The 27209-nt window shown below is 41.5% G+C and overlaps 1 protein-coding gene across 1 annotated transcript in view; it reads right to left on the bottom strand.

The window, feature by feature from the left end:
- LOC122814133 (P-selectin-like) overlaps positions 1-27209 on the bottom strand; it is a 320597-nt gene that overhangs the window by 197159 nt on the left and 96229 nt on the right. Inside the window, exons 5-6 of the mRNA XM_044086747.1 lie at positions 21272-21457; positions 10749-10934 (exon numbers count right to left, since the gene is read on the bottom strand). Coding sequence (XP_043942682.1) covers positions 10749-10934; positions 21272-21457 — 372 coding nt within the window. The remainder of the gene's footprint in view (positions 1-10748; positions 10935-21271; positions 21458-27209) is intronic.

Below are 27209 nucleotides of genomic sequence, written 5' to 3' on the forward strand. Positions count from 1 at the left end.
ATGCAGGACTGCAGATCTCTGTCAGAGCAGAATATACTCACCTGTCTAATACCAGTGAGGATATTGCACTAAGTACCAAAGCAGTGTAATGACAGTAACATGCTACAGGAGTGCAGATCTCTGTCAGAGCAGACTATACTCACCTGTCTAATACCAGTGAGGATATTGCACTAAGTACCAGTGCAGTGTAATGACAGTAACATGCTGCAGGATTGCTGATCTCTGTCAGAGCAGAATATACTCACCTGTCATACCAGTGAGAATATTGCACTAAGTACCAGTGCAGTGTAATGACAGTAACATGCTATGGGAGTGCAGATCTCTGTCAGAGCAGAATATACTCACCTGTCTAATACCAGTGAGGATATTGCACTAAGTACCAGTGCAGTGTAATGACAGTAACATGCTACAGGAGTGCAGATCTCTGTCAGAGCAGAATATACTCACCTGTCTAATACCAGTGAGGATATTGCACTAAGTACCAGCACAGTGTAATGACAGTAACATGGTAACATGCTACGGGAGTGCAGATCTCTGTCAGAGCAGAATATACTCACCTGTCTAATACCAGTGAGGATATTGCACTACATACCAGTGCAGTGTAATGACAGTAACATGCTACAGGAGTGCAGATCTCTGTCAGAGCAGAATATACTCACCTGTCTAATACCAGTGAGGATATTGCACTAAGTACCAGCTCAGTGTAATGACAGTATCCTGCTGCAGGAGTTCAGATCTCTGTCAGAGCAGAATATACTATATACTCACCTGTTTAATACCAGTGAGGATATTGCACTAAGTACCAGCGCAGTGTAATGAGAGTAACATGCTGCAGGATTTCAGATCTCTGTCAGAGCAGAATATACTCACCTGTCTAATACCAGTGAGGACATTGCACTAAGTACCAGCGCAGTGTAATGACAGTAACATGCTACAGGAGTGCAGATCTCTGTCAGAGCAGAATATACTCACCTGTCTAATACCAGTGAGGATATTGCACTAAGTACCAGTGCAGTGTAATGACAGTAACATGCTACAGGAGTGCAGATCTCTGTCAGAGCAGAATATACTCACCTGTCTAATACCAGTGAGGATATTGCACTAAGTACCAGCACAGTGTAATGACAGTAACATGCCACGGGAGTGCAGATCTCTGTCAGAGCAGAATATACTCACCTGTCTAATACCAGTGAGGATATTGCACTAAGTACCAGCACAGTGTAATGACAGTAACATGCTACGGGAGTGCAGATCTCTGTCAGATCAGAATATACTCACCTGTCTAATACCAGTGAGGATATTGCACTAAGTACCAGTGCAGTGTAATGACAGTAACATGCTACAGGACTGCAGATCTCTGTCAGAGCAGAATATACTCACCTGTCTAATACCAGTGAGGATATTGCACTAAGTACCAGTGCAGTGTTATGACAGTAACATACTACGGGAGTGCCGATCTCTGTCAGAGCAGAATATACTATATACTCACCTGTTTAATACCAGTGAGGATATTGCACTAAGTACCAGCACAGTGTAATGACAGTAACATGCTACAGGAGTGCAGATCTCTGTCAGAGCAGAATATACTCACCTGTCTAATACCAGTGAGGATATTGTAGTAAGTACCAGTGCAGTGTAATGACAGTAACATGCTACAGGAGTGCAGATCTCTGTCAGAGCAGAATATACTCACCTGTCTAATACCAGTGAGGATATTGCACTAAGTACCAGTGCAGTGTAATGACAGTAACATGCTACAGGAGTGCAGATCTCTGTCAGAGCAGAATATACTCACCTGTCTAATACCAGTGAGGATATTGCACTAAGTACCAGTGCAGTGTAATGACAGTAACATGCTATGGGAGTGCAGATCTCTGTCAGAGCAGAATATACTCACCTGTCTAATACCAGTGAGGATATTGCACTAAGTACCAGTGCAGTGTAATGACAGTAACATGCTACAGGAGTGCAGATCTCTGTCAGAGCAGAATATACTCACCTGTCTAATACCAGTGAGGATATTGCACTAAGTACCAGCGCAGTGTAATGACAGTAACATGCTACAGGAGTGCAGATCTCTGTCAGAGCAGAATATACTCACCTGTCTAATACCAGTGAGGATATTGCACTAAGTACCAGCCCAGTGTAATGACAGTAACATGCGACATGAGTGCAGATCTCTGTCAGAGCAGAATATACTCACCTGTCTGACACCAGTGAGGATATTGCACTAAGTAGCAGTGCAGTGTAATAACAGTAACATGCTACGGGAGTGCAGATCTCTGTCAGAGCAGAATATACTCACCTGTCTAATACCAGTGAGGATATTGCACTAAGTACCAGTGCAGTGTAATGACAGTAACATGCTACAGGAGTGCAGATCTCTGTCAGAGCAGAATATACTCACCTGTCTAATACCAGTGAGGATATTGCACTAAGTACCAGTGCAGTGTAATGACAGTAACATGCTACAGGAGTGCAGATCTCTGTCAGAGCAGAATATACTATATACTCACCTGTTTAATACCAGTGAGGATATTGCACTAAGTACCAGTGCAGTGTAATGACAGTAACATGCTACAGGAGTGCAGATCTCTGTCAGAGCAGAATATATTCAACTGTCTAATACCAGTGAGGATATTGCAGTAAGTACCAGTGCAGTGTAATGACAGTAACATGCTACGGGAGTGCAGATCTCTGTCAGAGCAGAATATACTCACCTGTCTAATACCAGTGAGGATATTGCACTAAGTACCAGTGCAGTGTAATGACAGTAACATGCTACAGGAGTGCAGATCTCTGTCAGAGCAGAATATACTCACCTGTCTAATACCAGTGAGGATATTGCACTAAGTACCAGTGCAGTGTAATGACAGTAACATGCTACAGGAGTGCAGATCTCTGTCAGAGCAGAATATACTCACCTGTCTAATACCAGTGAGGATATTGCACTAAGTACCAGTGCAGTGTAATGACAGTAACATGCTACAGGAGTGCAGATCTCTGTCAGAGCAGAATATACTCACCTGTCTAATACCAGTGAGGATATTGCACTAAGTACCAGTGCAGTGTAATGACAGTAACATGCTACAGGACTGCAGATCTCTGTCAGAGCAGAATATACTCACCTGTCTAATACCAGTGAGGATATTGCACTAAGTACCAGTGCAGTGTAATGACAGTAACATGCTACAGGAGTGCAGATCTCTGTCAGAGCAGAATATACTCACCTGTCTAATACCAGTGAGGATATTGCACTAAGTACCAGTGCAGTGTAATGACAGTAACATGCTACAGGAGTGCAGATCTCTGTCAAAGCAGTATATACTCACCGCTCTAATACCATTGAGGATATTGCACTAAGTACCAGTGCAGTGTAATGACAGTAACATGCTACAGGAGTGCAGATCTCTGTCAGAGCAGAATATACTCACCTGTCTAATACCAGTGAGGATATTGCACTAAGTACCAGTGCAGTGTAATGACAGTAACATGCTGAGTGCAGATCTCTGTCAGAGCAGAATATACTCACCTGTCTAATACCAGTGAGGATATTGCACTAAGTACCAGCGCAGTGTAATGACAGTAACATGCTACAGGAGTGCAGATCTCTGTCAGAGCAGAATATACTCACCTGTCTAATACCAGTGAGGATATTGCACTAAGTACCAGTGCAGTGTAATGACAGTAACATGCTACGGGAGTGCAGATCTCTGTCAGAGCAGAATATACTCACCTGACAAATACCAGTGAGGATATTGAACTAAGTACCAGCATGGTGTAATGACAGTAACATGCTACGGGAGTGCAGATCTCTGTCAGAGCAGAATATACTCACCTGTCTAATACTAGTGAGGATATTGCACTAAGTACCAGTGCAGTGTAATGACAGTAACATGCTACGGGAGTGCAGATCTCTGTCAGAGCAGAATATATTCACCTGTCTAATACCAGTGAGGATATTGCACTAAGTACCAGTGCAGTGTAATGACAGTAACATGCTGAGTGCAGATCTCTGTCAGAGCAGAATATACTCACCTGTCTAATACCAGTGAGGATATTGCACTAAGTACCAGTGCAGTGTAATGACAGTAACATGCTACAGGGTGCAGATCTCTGTCAGAGCAGAATATACTCACCTGTCTAATACCAGTGAGGATATTGCACTAAGTACCAGCGCAGTGTAATGACAGTAACATGCTACAGGAGTGCAGATCTCTGTCAGAGCAGAATATACTCACCTGTCTAATACCAGTGAGGATATTGCACTAAGTACCAATGCAGTGTAATGACAGTAACATGCTACAGGAGTGCAGATCTCTGTCAGAGCAGAATATACTCACCTGTCTAATACCAGTGAGGATATTGCACTAAGTACCAGCGCAGTGTAATGACAGTAACAGTAACATGCTATGGGAGTGCAGATCTCTGTCAGAGCAGAATATACTCACCTGTCTAATACCAGTGAGGATATTGCACTAAGTACCAGTGCAGTGTAATGACAGTAACATGCTACAGGAGTGCAGATCTCTGTCAAAGCAGAATATATTCACCTGTCTAATACCAGTGAGGATATTGCAGTAAGTACCAGTGCAGTGTAATGACAGTAACATGCTACAGGAGTGCAGATCTCTGTCAGAGCAGAATATACTCACCTGTCTAATACCAGTGAGGATATTGCACTAAGTACCAGTGCAGTGTAATGACAGTAACATGCTACAGGAGTGCAGATCTCTGTCAGAGCAGAATATACTCACCTGTCTAATACCAGTGAGGATATTGCACTAAGTACCAGTGCAGTGTAATGACAGTAACATGCTACAGGAGTGCAGATCTCTGTCAGAGCAGAATATACTCACCTGTCTAATACCAGTGAGGATATTGCACTAAGTACCAGTGCAGTGTAATGACAGTAACATGCTACAGGAGTGCAGATCTCTGTCAGAGCAGAATATACTCACCTGTCTAATACCAGTGAGGATATTGCACTAAGTACCAGCACAGTGTAATGACAGTAACATGCTACAGGAGTGCAGATCTCTGTCAGAGCAGAATATACTCACCTGTCTAATACCAGTGAGGATATTGCACTAAGTACCAGCGCAGTGTAATGACAGTAACATGCTACTGGAGTGCAGATCTCTGTCAGAGCAGAATATACTCACCTGTCTAATACCAGTGAGGATATTGCACTAAGTACCAGTGCAGTGTAATGACAGTAACATGCTACGGGAGTGCAGATATCTGTCAGAGCAGAATATACTCATCTGTCTAATACCAGTGAGGATATTGCACTAAATACCAGTGCAGTGTAATGACAGTAAGATGCTACAGGAGTGCAGATCTCTGTCAGAGCAGAATATACTCACCTGTCTAATACCAGTGAGGATATTGCACTAAGTACCAGCGCAGTGTAATGACAGTAACATGCTACAGGAGTGCAGATCTCTGTCAGAGCAGAATGTACTATATACTCACCTGTTTAATTCCAGTGAGGATAATGCACTAAGTACCAGCGCAGTGTAATGACAGTAACGTGCTACAGGAGTGCAGATCTCTGTCAGAGCAGAATATACTCACCTGTCTAATACCAGTGAGGATATTGCACTAAGTACTAGCGCAGTGTAATGACAGTAACAAGATACAGGAGTGCAGATCTCTGTTAGAGCAGAATATACTCACCTGTTTAATACTAGTGAGGATATTGCACTAAGTACCAGCACAGTGTATTAACAGTAACATGCGACGTGAGTGCATATCTCTGTCAGAGCAGAATACACTCACCTGTCTGATACCAGTGAGGATATTGCACTAAGTAGCAGTGAAGTGTATTAACAGTAACATGCTACGGGAGTGCAGATCTCTGTCAGAGCAGAATATACTCACCTGTCTAATACCAGTGAGGATATTGCACTAAGTACCAGTGCAGTGTAATGACAGCAACATGCTACGGGAGTGCAGATCTCTGTCAGAGCAGAATATACTCAGCTGTTTAATGGCAGTGAGCATATTGCACTAAGTACCAGTGCAGTGTAATGACAGTAACATGCTACGGGAGTGCAGATTTCTGTCAGAGCAGTATATACTCACCTGTCTAATACCATTGAGGATATTGCACTAAGTACCAGTGCAGTGTAATGACAGTAACATGCTACGGGAGTGCAGATCTCTGTCAGAGCAGAATATACTCATCTGTCTAATACCAGTGAGGATATTGCACTAAGTACCAGTGCAGTGTAATGACAGTAAGATGCTACGGGAGTGCAGATCTCTGTCAGAGCAGAATATACTCACCTGTCTAATACCAGTGAGGATATTGCACTAAGTACCAGCGCAGTGTAATGACAGTAACATGCTACAGGAGTGCAGATCTCTGTCAGAGCAGAATGTACTATATACTCACCTGTTTAATTCCAGTGAGGATAATGCACTAAGTACCAGCGCAGTGTAATGACAGTAACGTGCTACAGGAGTGCAGATCTCTGTCAGAGCAGAATATACTCACCTGTCTAATACCAGTGAGGATATTGCACTAAGTACCAGCATAATGTAATGACAGTAACATGCTACAGGAGTGCAGATCTCTGTCAGAGCAGAATATACTCACCTGTCTAATACCAGTGAGGATATTGCACTAAGTACTAGCGCAGTGTACTGACAGTAACAAGATACGGGAGTGCAGATCTCTGTTAGAGCAGAATATACTCACCTGTTTAATACTAGTGAGGATATTGCACTAAGTACCAGCACAGTGTATTAACAGTAACATGCGACGTGAGTGCATATCTCTGTCAGAGCAGAATATACTCACCTGTCTGATACCAGTGAGGATATTGCACTAAGTACCAGTGCAGTGTAATGACAGTAACATGCTACAGGAGTGCAGATCTCTGTCAAAGCAGAATATATTCACCTGTCTAATACCAGTGAGGATATTGCAGTAAGTACCAGTGCAGTGTAATTTGAGTAACATGCTACAGGACTGCAGATCTCTGTCAGAGCAGAATATACTCACCTGTCTAATACCAGTGAGGATATTGCACTAAGTACCAATGCAGTGTAATGACAGTAACATGCTACAGGAGTGCAGATCTCTGTCAGAGCAGAATATACTCACCTGTCTAATACCAGTGAGGATATTGCAGTAAGTACCAGTGAAGTGTAATGACAGTAACATGCTACGGGATTGCAGATCTCTGTCAGAGCAGAATATACTCACCTGTCTAATACTAGTGAGGATATTGCACTAAGTACCAGTGCAGTGTAATGACAGTAACATGCTACAGGAGTGCAGATCTCTGTCAGAGCAGAATATACTCACCTGTCTAATACCAGTGAGGATATTGCACTAAGTACCAGCGCAGTGTAGTGACAGTAACATGCTACGGGAGTGCAGATCTCTGTCAAAGCAGAATATATTCTCCTGTCTAATACCAGTGAGGATATTGCAGTAAGTACCAGTGCAGTGTAATGACAGTAACATGCTACAGGAGTGCAGATCTCTGTCAGAGCAGAATATACTCACCTGTCTAGTACCAGTGAGGATAGTGCACTAAGTTCCAGCATAATGTAATTACAGTAACATGCTACAGGAGTGCAGATCTCTGTCAGAGCAGAATATACTCACCTGTCTAATACCAGTGAGGATATTGCACTAAGTACTAGCGCAGTATAATGACTGTAACATGCTATGGGAGTGCAGATCTCTGTCAGAGCAGAATATACTCACCTGTCTAATACCAGTGAGGATATTGCACTAAGTACCAGTGCAGTGTAATGACAGTAACAAGATACGGGAGTGCAGATCTCTGTCGGAGCAGAATATACTCACCTGTCTAATACCAGTGAGGATATTGCACTAAGTAATAGCGCAGTGTAATGACAGTAACATGCTACGGGAGTGCAGATCTCTGTCAGAGCAGAATATACTCACCTGTCTAATACCAGTGAGGATATTGCACTAAGTACCAGCGCAGTGTAATGACAGTAACATGCTATGGGAGTGCAGATCTCTGTCAGAGCAGAATATACTCACCTGTCTAATACCAGTGAGGATATTGAACTAAGTACCAGTGCAGTGTAATGACAGTAACATGCTAGGGGAGTGCAGAAGTCTGTCAGAGCAGAATATACTATATACTCTCCTGTCTAATACTAGTGAGGATATTGCACTAAGTACCAGCACAGTGTAATGACAGTAACATGCTACGTGAGTGCAGATCACTGTCAGAGCAGAATATACTCACCTGTCTGATACCAGTGAGGATATTACCCTAAGTACAAGTGCAGTGTAATCACAGTAACATGCGACGTGAGTGCAGATCTCTGTCAGAGCAGAATATACTAACCTGTCTAATACCAGTGAGGATATTGCACTAAGTACCAGCGCAGTGTAATGACAGTAACATGCTACAGGAGTGCAGATCTCTGTCAGAGCAGAATATACTCACCTGTCTAATACCAGTGAGGACATTGCAGTAAGTACCAGTGCAGTGTAATGACAGTAACATTCTACAGAAGTGCAGATCTCTGTCAGAGCAGAATATACTCACCTGTCTAATACCAGTGAGGATATTGTACTAAGTACCAGTGCAGTGTAATGAGAGTAACATGCTACTGGAGTGCAGATCACTGTCAGAGCAGAATATACTCACCTGTCTAATACCAGTGAGGATATTGCACTAAGTACCAGCACAGTGTAATGACAGTAACATGCTATGGGAGTGCAGATCTCTGTCAGAGCAGAATATACTCACCTGTCTAATACCAGTGAGGATATTGCACTAAGTACCAGCACAGTGTAATGACAGTAACATGCTACGGGAGTGCAGATCTCTGTCAGAGCAGAATATACTCATCTGTCTAATACCAGTGAGGATATTGCACTAAGTACCAGTGCAGTGTAATGACAGTAACATGCTAGGGGTGTGCAGATCTCTGTCAGAGCAGAATATACTATATACTCACCTGTCTAATACCAGTGAGGATATTGCACTAAGTACCAGCGCAGTGTAATTACAGTTTCATGCTACAGGAGTGCAGATCTCTGTCAGAGCAGAATGTACTCACCTGTCTAATACCATTGAGGACATTGCAGTAAGTTCCAGTGCAGTGTAATGACAGTAACATTCTACAGAAGTGCAGATCTCTGTCAGAGCAGAATATACTCACCTGTCTAATACCAATGAGGATATTGCACTAAATACCAGCGCAGTGTAATGACAGTAACATGCTATGGGAGTGCAGATCACTGTCAGAGCAGAATATACTCACCTGTCTAATGCCAGTGAGGATATTGTACTAAGTACCAGCGCAGTGTAATGACAGTAACATGCTACGGGAGTGCAGGTCTCTGTCAGAGCAGAATATACTCACCTGTCTAATACCAGTGAGGATATTGCACTAAATACCAATGCAGTGTAATGACAGTAACATGCTACAGGAGTGCAGATCTCTGTCAGAGCAGAATATACTCACCTGTCTAATACCGGTGAGGATATTGCACTAGGTACCAGCGCAGTGTAATGACAGTAACATGCTACAAAAGTCCAGATCTCTGTCAGAGCAGAATATACTCACCTGTCTAATATCAGTGAGGATATTGCACTAAGTGCCAGTGCAGTGTAATGACAGTAACATGCTTCGGGAGTGCAGATCTCTGTCAGACACCCTATCTCAAATGTCGGTTTCCCTCCCTGTCTCTTTTTTCTTTCTTGTTTGCTGTCTCTTATAGTTGATACCTTTTTTAGGTTCCTTTTCGTTTGCCCCTACACCTGCCAGCTATTAGTTGCCCTTATTTTCTGCATTATCCATTCCTGTGGAGTGGATACCCCTGTCTCCATCAACAATGTGCTTTAAGGTGTCTACATACGGGTTGAGAGCAGAGCAGAGAGGATGTTATTATGCAAGCATCATTAAGAGGGTATGTATATAGTCTAATACCTTGACCCCCCCCTTGGTAACTTTCAGGGTTCCCTATTGAAATGTCAGGGCTTTCAAATCTGAGTTATGACATGTTCCCCTACAAAAAACAAATATACAGGAGGAGAGTGAATATCAAACATTAGTCTTCTGCTTGCACCCCCAAATGTGATGACAAACTCCTTACATTGCTAAACGTATATAAAGTAACTCTGAGATCATTGTACCTTACAGAAAAGGGAGTATTCTAAGAAATGGCAATTTCTAACTCAGTATAGGTATGTTCAGATTTTGGGACACACATTCTTAACATTACAGGATTAGGCATTGTGATTGTGAGTCTCAACACTTCAAATGGTTACTGCTGTCAGGGACGTCCACGATGTTAGCTTAGAATATATGTGCTCCAGTGTGTACGTATACCAGCTTCAGCTTATACTGCTTGGTGTGTTTGTGTGTGTGTCCGTGTGTGTCCGTGTGTGTGTGTGTGTGTGTGTGTGTGTGTGTGTGTGTGTGTGTGTGTGTGTGTGTTTGTCTCACAGTGAAAGTTTTCCCTGTGGCACCACAAAACCATCCTATGTTTGACACTTTTGGTTTTGCATTGTAAGGAATAACAGATAGACATTAACTCCTAATAAAAGGACTTTTAATTTTGCAGCAGCCATATTTGTTTTTAGGTATGGAATTGCAAAAAGCTCTTTTAGCTGATTAGAATATTGAGACATAAATAACTCAGGGTAGCATGAAACAGCTGAGTTACTTTTGTATCACAAAGGCTTATTAAAGAAATAATACAGTAACAGAGTTAGGCTAGAAACGAATATTACCTTTACATGTCGGAGGATGTGCTGTCCAGTTTCCAGAAGCTGTGCACTGCAGTATTTCTGACCCACTTAGCATGAACCCCTCTGTACAGGAGAAGTTACAAATTGAGTTATAACCAAAGTCTTCAAACAGATGGGAGCAGTTAATGGCACCTTTCTCTGGAGGCCTTAATGTTTCACATTTCTGTGCTATGGAAAGAAAAAAAAAATAAAATTATATTTTTGCTGAAATGGCATTTGTCCAGACAGCATAGTAAAAGTAATTCATACCAATAAGACTATCTGCGTGACTTTGTTTTACTGAAGATGTTAGTGCAGAAACTGTCACCTAGTCTGTCTATCTGGTTAAAAAACTGAGGTTTAACACATGGGCTTCTAGGAGTGATTGTCTCATAGAACTAAACAGTGCAGTGAAGGAACACATCTGGGTGGAGTTTTTAGAAGTTATTTCTCTTCTTTTTAGTTTTTTCTTTACCAGCATAAAACACTTATCCACATGCACCTTTTTCAAACTCAGACCAGCAGCACGGTCAGGTTAAGTGACTTGCTCAGAGCTGCACAGCTAGATAAATAGAGGCAGAGGGAATCAAACCCTGGGCCAGAAAAAGCAGTTCATTAACATCTCATGCCCTTAGTCTTCTGTGTAATTGCCTATGACCATTGTATGACTTTTTGGCAGACCAAGTGTAAGAAAATATTAAGATGGACTTCTGTCATCTGCTAATATAACATGGTCCACTTCTGGCATGAAAGAAGGTGCAATAAAATAACACACAGAGCACATCTAGTCTAACCAACATGAGGGCTATATTCTGCCCAGGTGAAGTCTTGAAATTATTACCACATGGCATGCAAATCAGTGTAACTAGCTTAGTATTCTTAAGTCTATATATTTTATAAAAACACCCCACTTTGAAAAGTTAGAAAATATACTGGTGCTATTTTATCTATTTTGAGGTATATGTTACATTACACTAATCCCTGTAAATTAATCTTAACTCTGTTAACCACGTCATTGGCTAGTTACAGGAAATATTAGTTTTTTTTTACATATTCATACACATTTCATTAACTGAAACTTTAATGTCCTTGTTTGAAATTCAGTTCTAAAAGCGCATTAGTTCTGGTTTAAGCACTTGGGCTTCAGGCCAGTTATCTTACATTAAGAAGGTTTGTGGTCTGCACTCTTGTGGGAGGAGAGGCTAGATTCTGCCCTTCTGAGCTGGGAATTTCTGGTTAAAGGCTTATTGTGCCTGCTTATTTGATCTGTTTCTTTCTGAAATTTGTGCGCCTTGTTTGCTGTAGCCCAGAAGTTAGTAGTTTATTGGCCATTTTGGAATAATTTCGATCTCTTTCATTTCCCTGCTATATGAACCGCATTTGCGTGGTTTTGCACGCTGGGCAGCACCGGTTAGCTAGGGTTAAACTATTCCTGGCTCCACGAAGTCTACTCTTCAATTTTTCCCTTGGAACTACACAAACTTTCAAATTAAGCACTCAAACCATTCATTTCACAGCCCAGCACTTGCTCAAAACTCATAGCAAGCACCAATTAACCCTAGCACTTTAACCCCTATACTGTCCAGAAGGACAAAGCTGTCTATTCGCCCTTACCAGCCAGTAAGTAAAACAGTTCGCTGTACCTATCCAGGCATGTCTAAAGGGCAGTTTCAGGTGTACTCTCCAGTCTAACTGGTGAATCTGGGTATTTTGAGGCAATGTTATAACTGCCTCATGTGCACAGACAACTCTCTCCTCCTACCACCAAGCAGTAATATATGCGAGAGATGCAATTATACAGCCAAACTGGAGGCAAAGCTCTCTCAACCCAAGACTGGAACTGACAGTCAAGAGGAGAAGGGAAATACTTGCAACACACCACCAGTCTCACATAGACCTACTAAACCAATACCGGCAAATAACACACATAAATACACGAAAACATACTTGGAGGCTCTAAATAAAAATCTGCAAAAGCAACAGAGACCTCCAAAGCAGACACCCAAGCAACCTCCACACCCCATCACAAACCATGAAACACATACTTCACATAATCAGTGTGCCACGCAATCACAGCCCTTAAGGCAAAATAACATACCCAACACACTAGTAATAGGTGACTCTAGAGTCAGGCATACTGAAGTCCCACTAACTAGGCTGGACAAGGAGAAGGTTACAGTTAGCTGCCTGTCGGGCACCAGGATCCGCCACATAACACAAGCACTCAGGTTGCTCCAGAACAAGTACAAATATGATTCTGTCATTGTCCATGTTGGTGTGAATGACCTGAGACATACCTCCCTGGACAACATGAAAAGAGACATGGAAGAGCTCTCTGATCACTTAGCCCAGGCCGGTATTACCTTGACCCTGAGTAGCATCCTGCCCTCACCAAGAATGATACCGCAGTACAAAGAAAAAAATATCAATTTCAACAATTGGCTAAGTTTCTGGTGTCATTCAAAGGGGATCCAGTGTCTGCCCACCTGGGATGACATGCTTGACAAGCCACATTGCTTCACAAGAGATGGCTTGCACATGTCACTCTTAGGCTTTCAAATACTGGCCAAGGCTTTTGCTGCCCTCATAGTGCCTTTTTTAGGCAAGGCTCAAAAGACAAACCCAGCACCGTAAATAGCACAAGTAACCAAAAACTGAGGGTAATGCTACTCAACGCCAGAAGTCTAAACCTCAAAATGCATGCACTCAAGGCACTCCTCAGTATGGAGAACATTGATATCTGTGCAGTAACCGAAACCTGGTTTAAGGCTCCAGAGAGCACCCAAGCACTACCAGGCTATAACTCATATCATACTTTTCGTCCACAGAACCCGGAATGAAACACAAAAGGTGGAGGTGTATCCATATTCATCAAGGGTACCCACACCTCCAGGTTAGTGGCACAACACAATGCCTCAGAGATCATCCATGTGCAACTAACAACGGGCAAAACTGCAATTCAAATTGTAGCTTGCTACAGATCACCCAGCATGACCCAGGACCCCCATTCCGTGTTTATGGAGACACTGGAAAATATGAAGGTCCTACCAAATGCCTTAATATTGGGTGATTTCAATTACCCAAACATTAACTGGGAGAACTACTCAAGTACTAACTCCCTTGCCGAATGCTTCCTAGAATTTATAAACTCGAACGCCCTGGATCAACTGATCAACACCCCCACCAGAGGTGACAACATATTGGACCTGGTCATCACCAACTTGGGCAACCGATGTTCTACACCGGAATTCAATCCCTCGCTGGTTAGATCAGCCATAGACTAATCACTCTGGATATCCACATTCCGCCCCACCCCCAATCAAGGAAACCACCGTAAAAAACTTTTCCAAAGCAAACTTCACATTACTTAAGACTGAGGTGGAAAGGTTCACATCCCCCATGCTAAAGGACAACGCTATCCAAGCTGCTGAATCCCTTACAAAGGCACTCTATGAGCACCTGCAAGAATGCATGGATTGTGCTATCCCAACCAAAACCAAGACTCACTCCTCCAAGAAAAGGAAACCAGTTTGGTGGACCCCTGCCATAAATAAGCTATACAATAGGAGGAGGAAACTAGTACAGAAAAGAGTAAAATCCCAAGAAGGAAAGACATCCCTGATCAGTATCAGCAAGAAACTATGATCCCCTCATAAAATCATCCAAGGCTAGCTTCAAAAGAAAAATTGCCAAGGACGCCAAAGATAACCACAAAGCGTTCTTTAGCTATGTCAAGAACCTAATTGGAAACTCTCAGATATGCTCTGAGTTAGCGCAGAATGGCACAAAATACACTGAACCGACTGATATTGCCAACATTCTGGCAGACAGGTTTAGTGCAAACTTCACTCCCCTCTCACCCCCTAAAGGGCCCATAACCATACCAGAAGAACGTATTGCCCAGGCAGTCACTGGCACACAGGTTAAAACAGCCCTATCCAAAGCCAAAAACACAGCTTCAATGGGGCCAGACAGTGTCTCAGGATGTGTCTTACACAAGCTCCAAAATGAACTAACCCCTCACCTAAACACACTGTTCAAACTCAACATCTCTACAGGCTATGTGTGGCACACAGCAACAGTTATCCCGCTCTACAAAGGTGGAGCCACAAAGGACCCTGGGAACTATCACCATATAAGCCTGACAAGCCTGGTTTACAAGGCTATGGAGCGCATTATCATGGAACTCATTAACAGAGACACTGAGAACCTCCAAACATTGGACCCTAATCAGTTTGGCTTTGTTAAGGGCAGATCATGCCTGCTAAACCTGGTGGACTTCTTTGAGACAGTGACCAAGGCTTTAGACGAGGGAAAGGAGGTCCACACAGCCCATCTAGACCTCACAAAGGCTTTAGACACCATTCCCCATTCTAGTATTATAGACAAGCTCACCAGCCTGAACATAAACCCCTACATCATGAGATGGGTTGCCAGTTGGCTCACAGATAGAACCCACACGGTGAGAGTTGCAGGATCTAGGTCCGACTCTAAACTGGTTACAAGTGGCATCCCCCAGGGCTCAGTCCTGGGACCCCTCCTGTTCAGTATATACTTCTCAGAGGTACAGGCAAGCACAGAAGGACTATGGCTGACCAAGTTCACAGATGACTGCAAACTGGGGGCCATAACTGACTCTCTGGCTGATACATACATCCTCCAGAAGGGTCTCACTGAGACGGATACCTGGCGTCAAAATCATGGCTTCAAGCTAAATGCCAAAAAGTGCATAGTCATCCCCTTTGGAAAAAAAAAAGTACCCACGAACTACTACATACGTGGTAGTTCCCTAAATACAGAAAATGCAATAAGGGATCTGGGGACCCAAGTAGATAGTAATCTCTCCTTTGATAATCATATTGCCAAGGTGGTTAGAACATCCTTCTATGTGGCCCACATAATCACAAAAGGGTTAGCATCTAGAACAAAAGAGGTTATTGTGCCCCTCTACTCATCACTCATCAGACCCATCATAGAGTACAACTCCCCATTTGGGATGTACCTTACAAGACAACTGCAACAGCTGGAAAGACCACAGAAGTACCTCACCAAGAGGATTACTGGCCTCAAACAGATGCCCTATGCAGCCCGACTGAAGAAACTTCAGCTGTACTTGGTTGCATATCGCTTATTCACAGGTGATCTTTGCCTGACATACAAGGCCATATCCAACCCAGAATTGATGGACATGCTCCACCTAAAAAAAAAACAAATCCCCAAGAGCCACATGCTCTAGGTATCTAAACCTCACCACAGTGATAAATAGGACATAAAAAAACAAAACAAATCCCCAAGATAGATTCTTGTCCCAGAGACTCCCCATGCTTTGGAACAGGATTCCAATCTTCATTAGGCAGAGCCCCTCAATAATACTCTTCAAGAGAAACCTTAATGAGTGGATGGGAAACAGAAAATTTACCCCGGGGATCACTGCAGTGGCCCTGCTGAACAGAGGCATAGGGAACTAATGGCTCTTCTGGACAGAGGCTTAGGGAACTAATCTAAGGGGGCAGTGAAAGCCAACACATTCTGGCTAGGCTAATAGATGCCCTTGGGAAGATAACCTAGTACTTACCTATTAAAGACAAATGCATTAATATCATCTGTATGTACATTCCCCCAGGTAACAATATATCTACATTTGAAGATATCCTGCACTGGTTATCATGTCACTACCCCCAAGAAACCCTACTACTTGGAGACTTTAACATAGACTGGGGCACCTGTTCCTTAGAATCCCCAACCACCCATATTAACCTGCATGCATTTACACAAATCATATCCACCCCTACCAGGATAGGTAAACGCAACCAAAAAGAAAGTATACTTGACTAGGTACTCATAAACAGTCACCCCCAACTGTACACCTCTGGTACCCTCCTTAATGGCCTAAGCGATCACCTTCTCACATATGTAATTAAGCACAAAACCATTAATTCCCAACAACCCTTGCTCAGAAAGGTTAGAAACAATAAAAACTTTGACTCTGCCAAATTCCAACAAGAACTAAACTCATGTAATTGGTCTATTCTAAAACACCTCCCCTTAGAGGAAGCAGTAGCATACTTTAACAACAAATTCCTTGAGATCCTTGATTTGCATGCATCTGTTCATTCAAAGAGAACCAAGGCAAAAGCTGCACCATGGCTTTCTATAGAGTCTAAACTCAAAATTACCCTTAGAAACAAAGCATGGGCTTTATGGCATTCTTCTAAAGACCCTCAAGATCACATTAAATACAGGCAATCCAGGAATGAAACCAAAAAAATCAATTTTACAAGACAAAAAGCAATACTACTGTAATTTACAGACAGTAAATCAAAATAACCCTCAGAAGTTTTGGGCAGGTTTAAATAATCTACTACATCCTGGACAAACTTCAACCCCAATCCCTGCTGCTACTATTGATAAAACCCCTGAAGATGTTTCTTATAGTTTTAACCAATTCTTTACTGAGACAATTCAAGCCCTAGCTAGCCAACTACCTCCTAGCTCCCCTGGTCCTGAAAGTAGCACCCCTAGAAACCTACTTGTGTTCAGCTTCCAACCAGTCACCACTTCACTTATCCGTAACTTGATCATAAAATTAAAACCCACTACACTTTCTGCTGATCAACTCCCTGCCGTGTACCTACAAAAATCAGCTGATGCTATTGCTTACCCCGTCTCAATACTAATCAATCGAACCATAGTAGAAGCTAAAATTCCCACCATCTGGAAAATATCCTATGTAATCCCACTTCACAAAGGAGGCAGCTCTACTGAATTCTCCAATTATAGGCCAATAGCTATACTCTCTCCACTTGCAAAGATTATGGAAAAATGTATTCATAGACAACTCATGCACCACCTAATCCAAAATTGCCTTATGGCAGACACTCAGCATGGCTTCTGTCCTCATCACAGCACTACTTCAGCCCTCCTAGCCTTTACTAACACCATAAACCATAATCGCAACAATAATTATATATCCTCAGCCCTCTTTTGGATCTTTCCAAGGCATTCAATATGGTTGATCACCAACTTTTAATCCACACCCTGCAAACATTCTGTCTAGATACTGGAGCCCTCCAATGGTTTCAATCCTACCTGAATGGTCGACAGCAGGCTGTCCTCTGGCAGAACAAACTCTCTAACCTTCTACCTAACACCCTTGGAGTACCACAAGGCTCTATACTAGGGCCCTTGCTGTTCTCCATCTTCATTAACGACCTTTATACTGTCATCCCAAAAGTCAGCTGTATCCAATATGCTGATGAGTCTACTCTGATTTGCTCAGCCACATCTTCAGTAGAGTTATGGTCAGCTGCCCAGACCACCTTTAATACAATAGAAAACTGGCTTTCTGAACATCGTCTGATCCTAAATCCCAAAGGAACTAAAATGCTGTTATTTTCACCAACACGTAGGTCTACCACTTTCACCTTTACCATAAAATCAAATGATGGCACAATAATCTCCCCTGACCCATCTACAAAACTATTAGGTGTCATCATAGACAATAATCTCAAATTTGACCTACATGTTAACCAAACTATCAAAACCATCAATAAAAAACTAGGGTCACTTTACAGAATAAAAGCCTTCCTAACCCCTCCAGCTAAAATTGCCATAGCTTGCTCTCACCTTCTTTCAACCCTTCTGTATGCATCCCCTCTACTCTCGAATTGGAACAAGACTCTCCTTAACAAACTCTCAATTTGCTACAACCACATTGCCAAGCTGGCCACTGGGCTGCCTTTTAGGACACATCATTGCATCAATCTAAATCAGCTTGGGTGGCTTGAACTACCTAGCCTAATCCAGTATAACCAACTGATTATGGGCTATAAAATCCTCTATAATCCGGACAATACTCCTGCACTTAAAAATATTATCACCCCCTATAACAATCCTAGACCGCTTCGATCCTCTAACAAACTACTAATTCAGACTAGCAAAATTAATAACACAGCAGGTGATTCTCTCTTTGCAAACTCTGTAAGTGGATCCTGGAACTCTCTTCCAGCTGATATTACCTTACTTTCCACCTTAGGTCAATTTAAAACTAGACTCAAACAACATTTGTCACTTAACTGGCTATGTCAATGTATCAAGCCTGGCTAACTCTCTCTAGAATGTGTAAAAATCTGTTAACCAGTTTACTGTGTAATTTAATTTAATCCTGACTTGTGCTCAGGACTAACTTTAACCTGTGGAACTTGTTTAACTTGCTTACTTATGTAATCTCTGTAAATAGTCTGTTTGTAATATGTAATGCTGGTATTATGTAATGCTGTATCTGCTTACCCTTGGAGCTTTTCTCCCCAGGCCTCCGCTGAAAATGGACATGCATCCAGTCGGACTATCCCGGTCAACAAATGTAAAATAAATAAAATAAATAAATTAGTGTATAATTATTAAGCACAGTCTTTGCAAGATAGTGCATAATTCCCAGAAATGTCTACAATGGCTGCTTGCTTTTTACTTTGGCATTTGTACACGTTTTCATATTTTTCTAGTTCAGATTTCAGACATTCTGAAATTAGAATATGATGCATGAATTTTAGAACAGTCAATCTGATTGTACATTTTCTCATGATTAACTTGGAATTATACTGCCCTACTAATCTATTTATCCACTCTATCAGTCTTTTTGTCCTGTAGGTGTGTTTTGCCTGTCCTCACAGTAAGCAAAGACCCACTATGTTACATCTTCCAAGCCTGCAACAGCATTTAGGAACATTTCTTCTGCTAGTGAAATACCAAACTGGACTCTGAGGAATCCCATACCTCCTTAATTGCATTTTGTATGTACACAATGCACAGCTTCACTCAGCTAGCTCTATCTGCCATAAATCCTGGTTTTCATCTAGTAATGAAAAACAAAACTTACCACTTGATGTCATTGTGACCCTTTTCTTATCTGCAAACAATGGGCAAGGCTCCCATTTTATCACTTTATTCAGATCTTGAGGATCGGTATATTATTTCACAGCATTGATCATGCTATTCACCAAGTCCGTTGGCTGTAATTCCTAATTAATGACAGCTCAGCTCTCCAAACCCTTTAGCCATATTTATGCTTTATTTTGGGAGTTACTGGTGAAATTCTGGGGGCATATATTACTGGCACTACATAAGGTTATATTCCCCTGGCAGGCTTTCTACATCTATAAATAAAGCAGCATAACCATATGAAATATCACGGCTTAGAACAGTATCTAAGATGTCTCTAAGATTTTACGACTGATTCTGTACAAATATAGTCTTTGCTTTTATACCGTGAATTTGTTTTACAATTTCTAATTTCTCATTTTGAATGTCTTAGTTTTGTAGTCAGTGTCACATGTCTATATTTTTGGACCAGTGCTTCCACCAGGTGGACAGACTACCTTAACAATGTATATATAGCTCCTTTGTTAGAGCCATGTTGCCTCAGTCACTTAGAAGTGTGTCCTTAGTATGTGCTTTAAGGTGCCCGACTTTACATTAGGTAGAGATATGAGCTGAGAGCAGGGCAGGCACAATGTTATCATCTAAGCAGCATTAACAGGGTACACATATACTCTAAAGCCCTGGCCTCCATGACAGCTGTCATGGGTTCCCTTTTCAAATGTCAGAAATTCCAAAGCTGAGTTATGGTATGCTCCCTTTAAAAAAAAAAAAGAACAAAAATGCAGGAGAAGAGTGGATATCAAAGACCAGTCTTCTCCTCGCACTCCCCCAAATGTGATATCAAGCCTCCCACATCCACAAACTTATACATACTAACTCGTAGATCATTGTGGCTTGGAGAAAAGGAAGTATTCTAAGAAATGGCCATCTCTAACTCAGTATGTGTATGTTCAGATTTGAGGTCACTCATTCTTAACATTACAGGCTTTAGGATTACAAGTCTCAACACTTCAAATGGTTACTGCTGTCAGGCATGTCCACTATATTATCTCAGAACATATATGCTCCAGTGTGCACTCATACCAGCTTCAGCTTATACTGGTTGGTGTGTGTGTGTGTATGTGTGTGTGTGTGTGTGTGTGTGTGTGTGTGTGTGTGTGTGTGTGTGTGTGTGTGTGTGTGTGTGTGTGTGTGTGTGTGTTTGTGTGTATGTGCCCCAAATCCATCCTCACAGCTTCTAGATGTGTTTTCCTTGCTATGACTGCTAGCTTGTGCTGAGTGTCCGGACAGCAGTGAGTAAGAAAACAGTAACAGCTACTTACTTCTACCCTCTCAGGTCACCTATTTCACTGCCTCAGTCATTAATTGCTTCTGGGTTATCTAGGTCACAGTCAATGTTTGACATTCATTGTTCAATTTAATTGCTACACTGCAATTAACAACAGATATTAACCACTAGTAACAGGATGTTTAATGTTGTAGCAGTTATATTTGTTTTTAGTAATGGAATTGCAAAAAGATCTTAAAGCTGATTAGAATATTGAGATATAAATAACTCAGGGTAGCATGAAACAGCTGTTACTTTTGTATCACCGAGGCTTGTTAAAGAAATAATACAGTAACATAGTTAGGCTAGAAACGAATATTACCTTTACATGTCGGAGGATGTGCTGTCCAGTTTCCAGAAGCTGTGCACTGCAGTATTTCTGACCCACTTAGCATGAACCCCTCTGTACAGGAAAAGTTACAAATGGAGTTATAACCAAAGTCTTCAAACAGATGGGAGCAGTTAACGGCACCTTTCTCTGGAGGCCTTAATGTTTCGCATTTCTGAGCTATGGAAAGAAAAAAATATATATATTTTTTCTGAACAATTTAATAAGTATTCAGGCATTTGTCCACACAGCATAGGAAAAGTAATTCATACCAATAAGAGTATCAGGCTGACTTTGTTTTACTGAAGATATTAATGCAGGAACTGTCACCTAGTCTATCCATCCAGTTAAAAAATGAAGCTTACTAGCCTTAAAGCTGTGCAGCTTATAAAATCCACTCCATGATAACCACATCATTAGCTAGTTACATGAAATATTAGTGTTTTTTTTTGCATATTCATAACACGTTACATTCACTGAAACTTTAATGTCCATGCAATCATTTTAAAATTCTGGTGCAGTCCATACAGCTGCCTGGGTTTTTCAGCAGACTACTGTATCTGGAGTAATGAACAGGTCCATTTACAACGCTTATCTGGCCTTCCTTGTGGGACATTTCCTGGTGTGGCACAGCTTCATTTAGTGACACACTTTAGGATCTCTCTCTCTCTCTGCAGTTCTTGACCATCACCTTTTTCATGCAGCAGTGCTAGTTCTCATCTGTTTAGAACTTCAGCTTAGATGTAATTGTCCTGTACAAAAGTCTCTTGTTTCTTCTATACAGCTTTCTTTCTTCCCTACAAACTATAATGGATCTTGGTTCAGCTGCTTTACAAGAACTTAAATTTCAGGTGCAAAATTACTAACCTGTAAATTTGGTACTTTTGTGTAGTTTCTGCCAATGTAGTATTTATGTTTCTGCTGATGTCTTTCCAACATTTCTGTTATACTGTATTGATTTTCAGGCATCGGCAATGGAGATGAAATAAATGCCCTTCTTTTCAACCTTCTATATATCAACGGTTGACCTGATGAGAAAGCGAGTCCCTGAAACAGATTTTCTATATTCCAAGATTGTGAGATGACCGTCTTCCTACCATTTGCTACAGCTCTTTTCTCTTATGATTCTTCACTGTTTGTATATTTTTTCCTAGTAGTTCATTAGCTTGTTGACAGGGTGGGCTTGGCATTACATGCATTCATTCCTAATCATATCTATACCTTCTAAATTATTGACTTGTATATTGTGGACTGTCCCTTATAACAAAAAACTGGAAAAGTAAACTATCCAGTGATTTTTTTGTCCAAAAGAATTTGAGTTTATAATAATAAGATCTAAAACAACCACACCTAATTATAAACATAGGACAATGTTGTATAGCTTTTTAAAAACTTTACAAATGAATAAATAATATAATATGGGTATGCAATTTCAAAAAGCTTTTCATTTATCACAAGCTACAGTGTATACATTAAAGCAGTGCCTGCCATGTCAGTGGACAAACACAGGCCACATTGTGGGAAATGAAACAGTGCCTGCCACATCAGTGCACTAACACAGGCCACAGTGTGTAAACTCAAACATTGCTTGTCACATGAATGCACTAACACAAGCCACACTGTGTAAACTCAAACAGTGCCTATCATCTGAATGCACTAACACATTCTACAGTATGACAACTCACACAGTACCTGCCATATCAATGCATCAACACAGGCCACATTGTATAAATTCAAACAGTGCCTGCCTTACCAAGGCACTAACAGAGGCCACAGTATGTAAACACAGTGCCTGCCATATCAATCCACATACACACAGGCTGTAGTGTGAAAACTCAAACAGTGCATGGCATATCAATCGACAAACCTAGGCGCAGTGATTAAACTCAAACAGTGTCTGCCACATGAATGCACAAACAAGGGCCACAGTGTATAACTTCAAACAATGCCTAACATATCAGTGCATAAACATGGGCCACAGTGTGTAAATTCAAACAGTGCCTGTCATATGAATGCGCAAACACATGCCACATTGTGTAAGCTCAAACACGGCCTGCCACATCAATACACAAACACAGATCACAGTGTGTAAATTCAACCAGTGCCTGCCACATCAATCCTCAAACACAGGCCTCACTGTGTACATTAAAACAGTGCCTGCCACATCTGTGCACAAACACAGCACTCAGTGTGGGAATAGAAACAGTACTTGCCACATAGCAGTTGACTTCAATTAACTTTCAGTATTTAACTGCTTGTGTTTGGTTGCCTTTGTATCCTCTGAAGAAGCCACCATATGTGTGTGGCGAAAACGCTGTGATTTTCTGTTTTAATAAATTGCGTTTAGGACTGTGAGGGCTTCTGCCTTGTTCTTTGGTTTCCTTGCTTTCAGACGTTTGTGGATTTTTTAAGTGTTTACCAGTTTCTTTTTGTGGAACCTTTGACATGGAGAGCCCAGCAAGCCAAGTGATTCAAGATACATCAAATGGGGACACTATTGGTATGCCTAACCTGCTGTTTCGCTGTCGCAGAAAATTGATCGCTCAATGAGCTTTAATGCATTTGAAAGCTCTTTATCTTCGCGACATGGTGAACCTTCAATTCTGAGACTTTCTATGAATGGGCACTGTAATGTTCCTGATTCTCAGGCATCGATATCAGCCGCACAACCTCCTAGGGCTGTTTCACCTGTAATTCAAACTTCTGGGGCCGTTGCTCCTGATGCTGCTTTCCCTATTGAAAGTAATGGTAACCAGCGTCCTTTTACACGACCGGAAAACGCAGAACGGACCGAAGCACTTATCGGTGGAGCTACTATATCCGAATGGATTGCTAATACAGGTGACTTTTCACTTTTTGTTAAACCTTTTAATGATGCACCGCCGGTGCAGGACCGCTCTGCTTCTGCCACTGCTGCTGTTTCTCTGGCAGACAAACTGAAACTTTTGGATTCAAAAACACTTAAACTCAGGAAAATGCAGCTGGAAACTGCTTACTTTAAACAATGCCTAAGTGAAGGCATTGTTCCGAAGGGACTTAGGTGTAATTTTGCACCATCTGGCTTGATTAATAGCGATGCTTTCCTAATTGACTTAAAGACACTTTTCCAGTCGCAGGGTTTACATCTTCTTGAGTTGTTAGTTAAACATTATTCTATTTGTATATCTGATTTGACTAAAGAGGTCTGTTTGCTTGATGAGGAAATCAGGTTGAATAACGCTTTTTCACAATTAAAATATGATCATTCACGGATTTTTTCCAGCATTGACACCTACATGGTCAAATTGAAAACAAATAAAGCCAAAAAATTACACAGGGATAGGTCATCCTATTCTAAAGATATGGCCTTCCCTAATTTACGTGTACAAATTGAGGGTAGTTTTGGGGTTAATCCATCTGAGTTACCTGAGACTGTTAGAGCAACTGGTCCTGGGTTTGTGGACAGTCAAGATGTACCAACACAAAATGACCAACCTTTACGTAGGAGTAATCGTAATAAAAATAGACAGGATACCAGTAGGGGTCAGATGAACGATACCTGCTGCTGGGTATGAAGGACCCCAAAATACCAGCAATAATTTTTAGGAACAGGAACAACAGGGGTCGCCAGAGGGGAATGCGAATTGGAACAACTAATCACAAACCCCCTTTACATTCTGAACACTCCTGTTAAGGTTGTTAAGAATATGAAAGGTGATTTTACAATTTATAATTTTTCACACCTTACCCTTGAACCAGAAATTGTTGAACTGTTAGCCTTGGGTAATACTTTTGCACCTTCTATCAAATGCGACTTGGCCAGGGTGTTATTGGATTTAAAATGTTATGTACGTAAACTAAATTTGAAACTCCTGTTTAACTTTTCCACAGACTCCCTGGTCTCGAAGCTGAAACTGCCTAGTACTTTCAACCCCTCCATGTGGTCCTAAAATGTTTGAGAGTGCCTGTGAGTTGGACATCAGGTTTTATTGAAGCGGCCTTGTGTTGGTACTAGCTTCAATATTTCCAAGGACCAACTTGAAGCATTACGTGACCTCCGCAATGTCGGGTCAGGATCATCAAGCCTGATAAAGGTGGCGGTTTGGCCATCTTTGAGCAGGCTGACTATGTAGAAAGAATGCACAGGGTCCTTGATTCTGACTCATATGAAATCTCATCTGTCAACGAGATGAATATCAGTGCCAGTAGGATTAGGGGTTATCTGAGGGATTTTTCATCAACGGCAGAATAGATGAGGAGACATATAAATATATAGACATTTTCCACGCCAAGACCCTGTCATGTTTGGAATCCCCAAGATTCACAAAAACCTTGGGGATCCACCTATGAGGGCACTGATAGATGGTAGGCTTTCCCTCACCTACCCTTGTTCAAAATTCGTGGATACTTTACTGAACCAGTATGTTGACAGTGTACCTACTATTTGTAAAGACTCATGGTCTTTTCTTTCTGACCTAAATGGGCTTGAGTTGGATATGGATGTTAACTTTTGACCATAGACGTGGTCGATCTTTATACATCCATACCACACCAGGAGGCCATTGAGTGGATTGACTTGCTTTTGCGTGAGCTTCAGGCTCCTATTAATGTCATTAATAATGTTACTGAGTTGCTTAACATCATTTTGTCATCAAATTATTTCCTGTTTGAAAAGACATTTACATTCAAAAAAGAGGGGTTGCCATGGGCTCCCCATGTGGGGCAGCCGTAGCCAACCTTTTTATGTCCTATTGGGAAAGAAATTTTGTTTTAAACAACTCAGAGTGGAATGGTAAACTTTTCTACTATACTCGTTACCTTGATGACATTTTCATTCTTTTTAGGGGTGATCATTTAACAGCACAGAGTTTTGTCGATTACATCAATAGTACAACACCGTTTCTTAAATTCACTTTCCAGTTTGATGGTGTTAGTATGAATTACCTTGATGTAAAACTGACTAGGAACGGTATTACAGGAAGGTTAATTTCCACAATTTATAGGAAAGATACATCGTGAATTCCTTCCTTCATTATACCAGTTCTCACCCCTTTAAACTTAGAAAAGCAATAGTCAAAGGGCAGCTTGTGAGGGCCGTGAGAATTTGTAGTCAATTGTCAGACTTTAACGTTGAATGTCAATTTTTGACAAACCTCTTTGTCAACCGTGGCTATCCAGCTACTCTTGTGTCTGAACTAATAGAAGAGGTCTTGAATAAAAGAAATAGTGGGTTTTACAGACCTCTCTTGCTTCAAGAAGAGTCGCCTTGCACTGTGGCGGTTTGTAGATCTAGTGCTTCAGGCAACTTTTCCGATGCCACGTCTCCTATTGAACCTGCCTCTCATAGGGCCTCTACTTGTAGTTTCATTTCCACATTTGGGGTGAACTCGTATGCAATACAGAACATTTTGTTTAAAAACTGTTTTTTTATCACCAGTAATGCACCTGTAGGTGAGAAGTTAGGTGATAGACCTGTTGTAGTGTTTAGAAGAGGTAGAAACATCAAAGAATTGTTACAGACTCCTTATGGCACTTGTAGTGCTAGAATTAATGGTTCTTTTGCCTGCGGCTTCTGTAACTTCTGCTCACATATTAAAACAGGTAGTAGTTTTTGCATTGAAGGAAGGAAATATTTTATACATCATCGTATTTTCTGTGATACGAAAACAGTAGTTTATATTGCTTTCTGCACATGCTGTCCAGCATTCTACGTCGGAAAGACGGACAGAAGGCTTAAAGACAGATTGTATCAGCACTTATATGCCATCAGGAATAAGAGACTTGATAATGCCCTTGCCAAGCATATCTGTTCTTTTCCTGGGCATGCTTTCTCTTTCATGGGATTGACCACCTCCCTGTTCATCCTCGTGGTGGACCTAGTGCTCTTATACTTGAGACAAATGAATTGCTTTGGCAACTTGCTTAACGCTTTCTACCCTCCGGGTTGAATGAA

The sequence above is a fragment of the Protopterus annectens genome, chromosome 10.part0 (genome assembly GCF_019279795.1).
Source record: "Protopterus annectens isolate FY-2018-M chromosome 10.part0, PAN1.0, whole genome shotgun sequence".
NCBI classification, from domain to species: Eukaryota; Metazoa; Chordata; order Ceratodontiformes; family Protopteridae; genus Protopterus; species Protopterus annectens.